The following is an 8,089-nucleotide window of genomic DNA, read 5'->3' on the forward strand; positions in this document are numbered from 1 at the left end:
ATATACACACACATATATAAATCAGATACTAGTAGATAATGATATATATCGTATCAAACTTGTTCATCAACGAAAAGTCCTTATTAGTTGTACTGTATGAAAAAAGAGGTCTCTGGTGGGAATGCAATCTCTTGCTATTTCAGTGAATTTCATACTGTCAGAAAACAGAGGCCTGTGCAAAATTATTACAGATCTAAGACCACTAGTATCTCTTCTTTCATACAACTTAAGGGCTCACACATAGTGAAGCAAACTGCTATTTTTAACTATATAATAGCTTATAGGTAGCAGCTTGTAAATCTTAGGAATGATGATGATTATTTTTTCCTTCAAAAAATAATGGCTCCTTTGGCCTCTATTTTCTAGGGTCCTCAGAACTTGAATGAAAATGCTGATGTAATTAAGGGATAAATAATATGTAAATTAATATTTACATTTTCTATGTGCTGCACTTTGTGGAATTCTTTCCCATATGACAATAGGATGCCCCAATCATTTGACATTTTAAAGAGAAAATGAAGAGCGCCTTTGATCGTTTGTTTGTTTGTTTTGTTTGTTTGTTTAATTTATTTCTTTACACACATGAACATATGAACATACATAACAAAAGCTTAATAGTAAAACCATCGTTTGGTTTATGGATTTTGGCACTATACACCATTTCCACCATTTCCGAGAACCTGGCAACTACCACTGGGGACATGCAGAGGCGTTTCGCTTTTATGTGTATTTGTGGCTGGTATACCGCTTTCTACCTTGGTGTACAGTATCCAAATCTTTGAAAACAAAAGTAAAGAAAAATGGGGGCACATAAAACCTCCAGTGTTTTTGGTTGTTTTCTTACTGCTGCTCTGTTGGACGTACCCTAGTGAAAATTTGCAAGTCTTCAGACGTTGGTGGCGCTGTTTCAAAATATGCTAGATATATAAAGGAAATGGTTGATAGGCTCATTAATGGTCCAGAGTCATAGCTACACACAAGTTCTGAAAAGTATAATAAATTATATTAAAATCACATTAATTATTCAAAAATTTACCTCATTGTTATTTCTGTAGCATTAGCGTTTGTTATGAAATACACTATTTAGCCAACATTGTGGTGAACCACTTCACTATGATTGCCTGTCACTATTAATGTACAGCAATAAATAATGGGATTTTCATTTAAAGTTTAATTCAAATTGAACTAAATCAATTTGAATAATACCTTATTATTTTCCAATTAGTGTAATAAATTATTGAAAGTAATTTAGGTTTAATCGTCATTTCCACAAAAAAACCAAAAAACTTAGTCCTTCCAGTACATTCTGAAACACATTTGTAAAATGTTTTTATAGCAAATACTCGAAATTAGAAAGAGAGAGAGAGATGTCGGGAGACATACAGAGAGCAATATTATTGAGTTATTAAAAAAAAATACTAACTTACATACAGTAGGGCATAACAGGGGTTAGATGAGAAAGGAGGGCTGATAGCCAAGGTTATTTGTAGTGTGGTATGATAATTTGTATGCATGTATTTATATATTGTTTTACATTGAATGTTCAGTAGAATAAATAGCACCAATAGGGTTATAGAAACTTAGTTTCGCCTTTGCCTACCAACGCCATTGGATTTGAATTTTATTTGCCTAAGTTTTTATACATTAAATATATTATTGTTGTTGTTGTTGTTGTCATTGTCATCAGCGGCGACATGTCGCATTGTCGTCGTCAGTGTCAGTAGTTCAAATACCCTGTCACAATTTATTGTTTCTTTTTTTTAGGTCCCTGCATGGCAACGTAATATGCTTCGCATTTCTCTCATCTGCATTCAAGTTGGTATTGCAATCCTTTTGAAAAACCAATATGCCTACTTTGGAAGTATTGTTGGTAAGGGTTATTGTTTCTATATCATAATTTCATAATTCCTCGCCAATGTTTATTTCACAACTCATTCATCCTTACATTCCTAAGAGGTCTCTGAGATCTAGTTCAGAGTCTCTACTTGCTCATTCCACTCGCCCGTCGACAAAGCATTATGGTAGTCGTTCTTTCTCTTGAGCTTCTGTCTTTCTTTGGAATGCTCTGCCTATTACAATCCGACAGGCAACTTCCATTGAATTGATTTTAAGGCAGCTTTAAAACTCACCTTTTTAACTTGTATTTTTCTTAATTTTTTTTTTTTTTTTTTTTTTTTTTTTGTTAAGCACAGAATTTTATTTTTACTGTTAAGCGCATTGAGGCTTTAGCATAATGCGCTATCTAAGCCAAAAATTTTTTTATTTTTTTTTTATATGATTATTTAAGTTATTTTTCAAATACTAATATTGATAATAGTATACAGCTTGTTTAATTGTTAAATTTCAAAATCACTGATTAAAGGCTCAGAAAATATAATTATCAAGAACAAAATATATACGACCAGTGTCGTCATTATTCTTCGTCAATGAGTTCATAACAAGAAAATTTGCACAAACATTTCAATATTATAATTATTATTATTATAATAATAATAATAATAATAATAATAATAATAATAGCAATAGCAATAGCAATAGCAATAGCAATAGCAATAGCAATAGCAATAGCAATAACAATAATAATAATAATAATATACACCACTACTGAAAGAACTACATTGGCTTCCAACCAGGCATAGGATCATTTACAAAATTCTACTGCTTACTTACAAATCATTAAATGTCATGGCTCCTGTATACATACCTGAACTCCCCTGCCCTTACACACAACACGTCATCTTCGCTCAGCCAATCAAGATCTTCTCCACATTCCTTCATCACATACACAATTTTATGGTGATAGAGCATTCTCTATTGCTGCACCAGTACTTTGAAACAATTTACCATTATACATACATCATGCTTCATCCATCAGTCAATTTGACTCTAAACTACTCATCAATTTCAGTTAGTCATTACTCTTAAAATTAGACACACAGCTCTTAAGCGCATTGAGAAGTTTTTAAATATTTATGAGCTATACAAAATAGTATTATTATTATTATTATTATTATTAATATTATTAGTATATTATTATTACTATTATTATTATTATATTATTATATTATTATTATTATATTATTATTATTATTATTATTATTATTATTATTATTATTATTATTATTATTATTATTATGCAACTAAAACCTACCTTAAGGGGAACTTAGACAATGGAGAAATTAGAGAACAATTTAAAAAAACGACGTTAAGGGGAAAATAACACAAAAGATAATCCCCTTAAGTCCGATTTAGTGCTAGTTGTTATTATTATTCTTATTATTATTATTCTTAACTAATTATTGTTATTGATTGTTTTGATTTTATGTTAATTAATAATTTATTTACTTTTTTTCATCCCCAGGCACCATTGGAGCGTGTGTCCTGGGATACATCTTACCCCCACTCATTCACATTAAGCTCTGGCGTCATCAAGTGAGCTGGGCTTTTACTGCGCTAAATATATTTATTGTCTGCATTTTTGGCATTATTGGAGGAATAATGAGTCTGTCTTTTGGTTTTAAAACTATAATTGAAAGACTGATAAACTGATTCATCCGTATTTTGTATTTGTATTTTTACATTGTAAGCCGGGCACATACTGCATTTACGATGGTTGTACGACAATGCGCTAGGCAATGCGACGGCGTCTACTGTTCTTCCGTGTTAGTCTGTAATGATTGTCAGTAGAAACGATCCTTTCGTGCGAGGAATGGGGTTTCGTTCTCCACAGAAGCGCTTCTGCCGTAGGTGCGCAACGAGAGCCTGGCTTTAAATTTGATATCAACACTGATCGTAATTAAAATCAATCCTTTGTGCATGCGTCGTGGCGTTCTGTTCTCCACAGAATCGCCTCTGCTGACGACCGTAGGTGATCAATGATTGCCCGGCTTTAAATTTTATATCAAACTGGTATGTATGTAATGCCATGATTTAAATAAGAGATCACAATCACAAATATGATACTTGATATACGATGTCAATATGAGTTTCAATAACTAATTAATATTGAAATAGATTTTTAAAAAAACAAGTTATAATGTATTTTGAAATTGTATTATTAAGATATACTATCTGCAATGAGCTAATTAACTTAAACAATATAATTCCACGTTTTAATTGCTCTTGATATTTGATTAAAATTAGAATTTGTAATTAGCAATAAGATTTCTGTATTAAAAGGTGCAAGCTTGTATTACCTATTTAAAGGAACAACGTTTTTAACAGTTTTTAAATTTGAATACTAATACTTTTACATTAAAATATATATTTTTCGGTAATGCAATAAAAGCAGTTATAATGTGCTTTTCAGGTTATATAATTAGTATGGAACTTTTTACAATTTTATGCAGTAATATGTACATATTAAAGATGTACTGTCTGTCATTAGCTAAAAAATTGAAAACATTCAATTCCATTTTTTAATTGCTTTAGTTATTAATTTACAATTAAAAATTAATGAAAAGGAATCCAGTCAACAGACAATTAAATAATATCTTTATTTATTATTTTGTGTAGACCTTTAAATTGACTTAATCAATTAAAGAATTTTTGTGGTAAAATGTCTATAAATCAGTGAAAACTTTTTTTTTTTTTTGGTTTGTGTCAGTTATGAACTTATTTGATCCTTTTAAAGGTACTACTCAAAAATTTAATTTCATTTTTGAGGCTTTGTTTCTGATTTTTTTTAGTTGTACATCTTTAGGTAAATTAATTAAGTTTAATGTTTTCCAATACCTCATTAGTGAAATATTCAAATGTAATTGTCCATAAAAAAAAATGCAATATGTATGTATTTTTGTAATTAAAGATTTTAATTGGGACACAAAAACTGATATAGAATTTATTTTGTATGAGTTTCATATTGCTTGCTATTACCGTAAATTCTTGAATAAGTGCATGTGTGTTGCGTCATATTTTGTAATAAAGTCGATCGTATCTAGGAAAAGACTTTTAAAATATTATTTTTCTACCCTTTAAAAAATGCTAGTAGCAACATAGTCGTAATTATTCACTGATTCACCGTGAGACTCACGGATTATTTAATCAGAAGGCAGTCTTTCTTCAAATATGCAAATAGTCACATATTTTTAAGTCTTTCTTTAGTTATTTTTTTTAAGGTTTTAAAGTGAATGACACCACTATAAAACGATTTCAGCGTTTTATTCACATCCAGTTATGACCCGAAGACTAATCAAATTCGTTCAAGGCCAACACTTGGGTGATGACCTATTGTTACCAATCGGATTTGGTAATTTATTCGAAAATGAATTAATAATAATAATAATAATAATACTTTATTTGAAAAACTACGCCTATCCATCGGCGGCACACGTCATGCATAGCAATTATAAAGAAAACATTAACAGCAGTGTAGACAGAAACACAGCAAAGCTGTCTTTATGAAAGTTGATAATTGCGAACTTTTTTGAACTACTTCAAAGTTTCACTAACAAGTGGTTAACGTAATCTGAAAAAAAAAATCCCTCACACATTATAGATAAACGGCGCCTGGATCCAGTGAGTATAAGCAACTCTGCTTTCACCTCCAGTTTATCGGGAACGAACCAAACATTTCGTCGAAGAACACTGCTTTGAAAAATACTAGATCTGAGAAAAAAACAATTCTCAAATTACAGACATTTAATAATAGCATTGCAGTATTATTTTGCGTATGCTTTTTTTAAATTTTTATTTTCAACTATATTTAGAGTGGTGAACCCGACCTTACAACTGGGCCTGAAAGACCAGCTGTTATTTGGGTCCCTCTTTCAAAAATATAGTTCAAATCATTACAAACAACATTACGACATGGAATTTAAATACATAAAAATAATAGCAAAATAGATCATTAACGGTGAAATTAAAAGAATCTAATTAAGTCAATGTCCAAACAAATATTAGAATATTTATAATATACAGAGAATTGTTAGAATTTTATTATTAATCTACATTACAACCTTATCAAAAATATGTAATTTTATATCTTATAACTGGCTGGTATTAGTTTAAGGAATTTTGTAGTAAACTGTAAATCACCGAAAATCTGATTTTCTCGAACTGTTTCTGTTGCAACTTAATTGATCCTTTTTTAATGAGCTTTTGGAAGTTGCTATTCTTGACAGATAACTTACTTTAAATATAAGTTATGAGCTTCGACTGAGTCAAGTAACATAAACAAATACGTTTCCTTTTTTATTTATTTTTTTTTTCCAGACATCTAGAGCTGCCTATCCTTAACATTTTCTCAACCATGGGGGAGCTGGAGGCCTCTCGTCGGGTATCTTTTCGATCCCTGTCGGAGACATTAGGCCCATCGTCGGGGAATCTCTGTCGCCGCCACTGCATGCAGTTCAGAAAAGCCAAGTAGCCGAATGCATTGAGATTTCATGCATCCTGTACTGTTACGCAGGCATGTCTTATGAGAAGCTCAGATACGTCACAAAGACAGAACACACCGTACAAACTCATTAAGCCTCCATTGAAATGTATGGAGCTTCGTTAATTTTATTTACATTACCGTATTTAATATCGGCATAAAATAATTGCAAGATGAATCATGCAAGAACAAATATTCTAAATAATAATAATAATAATAATAATAATAATAATAATAATAATATTAATAATAATAATTACAATAATAATAATGATAATGAAAATGATGAAAATAATAACAATATTTGTAATAATAATAATAATATTAATGATAATGATAACGATGAAAATAATGATAAAGATAATGATAGTGATATTGGATAGTGCATTATTACCATTATTAATATTATTATGCCTTATCATCATATGCATTATAATTATTATTTCAATATGGAAATTAATGTATCAAGATTTTATAATACAAAATGCTTTAAGCGACGTACGAGAAGTCTGATGTTGGATGGATGCAAACAAATTAAAAATGATCGTATTAACGTTGGCCTTGATATAACAAGTGCCCGCTTAACAAGCATTCGATCGATATACAAAAAATATAATCATAGTTATCACGTCAATTAATTAATTAATTAATCGCCATTGTCATTGCTTATTATACTGATTATCACATCACATGACAAACTCTTTTCACGTTTAATCACGTCGACGAAACTTAAAACCAGGCTCCCGAGGATTTTATTTTGATAGGCATATGTTCTACAACAGATTTTTTAAAGAAACTTCGGGTGGAAACTCGGGGGAAAATCAGGAACGGTTAATAAGATATAGGCCTAGATTTTTGAATATTTAAAGACTGGGGGAAGGGAGGGGCGCAACCGAAATACCGTACTCCGAACCATTTTGAAATATTCACCCTTTTCCTTACGTTCGTCGTCAACCTGTCTTATCCAAAGACCTTTCTGTAGGCCCTATTATTCAGTCGCCGTCCCCATTGCCATAGAATCAATACAATACAAGTATGTGTCTTTGATTTACAGCCGGCATTTTCCAATGTTCTAAATAAGCAAAAATTTGAGAGTTCAATCAAGATGCGTTCACGCGATTTTACTTTCGTGTCGCGCGAATATCATCACCGACTAGTGAAAACCGGCTAATCAAAGGTAATGACTAATAAATTACAATACCGTATTTCAGAATATAGTATATTATAATGTTCAAGAATAACTGAATTATAGTGTAACTGTTACGGATATACCCACAAGATTTGCATTAGTTTTCTGTGTTTACATAATCGAGTGACTTTCTGTTAACTGCTTCTACATAGCCGTGCTGTATGAATAATGCGCACATCAGTACTAACTTACTAATTTACCGGATAGCCATAACTCGAGGTAGAGAGAAGATTCAATAGTACCGTAGGATATGCGTAAAAAATAAATAAACGATGCGAAACGACATGTAGCGCACATCCTTGAACGACATTAATAATTATTGATTTTTGTAATTACATAGAATAGGCCTAGTGACGATCGTCGAGAGTAATGATAATGGAGACAAACTTTTCGGTCGATCAACTGTGAACCAATCAGATCGTAGCTTTGTTCCTGTAAGATTTTGTAGCTTAACACACATGGTATATAATTAAGTAGACCATAAGATCCTAGTAAATCAAAAAAAAAAAAAAAAAAAAGGAGGG

General features: G+C 31.0%; 1 protein-coding gene across 1 annotated transcript in view; it reads left to right on the forward strand.

Annotated features, from left to right (window-relative positions):
• LOC117123665 (amino acid transporter AVT3B-like) overlaps positions 1 to 4,920 on the forward strand; it is an 11,760-nt gene extending 6,840 nt beyond the window's left edge. The window contains exons 6-7 of the mRNA XM_033269664.1: positions 1,765 to 1,870; positions 3,362 to 4,920. Coding sequence (XP_033125555.1) covers positions 1,765 to 1,870; positions 3,362 to 3,549 — 294 coding nt within the window. The 3' untranslated portion in view covers positions 3,550 to 4,920. The remainder of the gene's footprint in view (positions 1 to 1,764; positions 1,871 to 3,361) is intronic.
• The last annotated feature ends 3,169 nt before the right edge of the window (positions 4,921 to 8,089 follow it).

The sequence above is a fragment of the Anneissia japonica genome, unplaced genomic scaffold, assembly GCF_011630105.1.
Source record: "Anneissia japonica isolate Jap-2015-1 unplaced genomic scaffold, ASM1163010v1 scaffold287714_len2871179_cov188, whole genome shotgun sequence".
Classification (NCBI taxonomy): Eukaryota; Metazoa; Echinodermata; class Crinoidea; order Comatulida; family Comatulidae; genus Anneissia; species Anneissia japonica.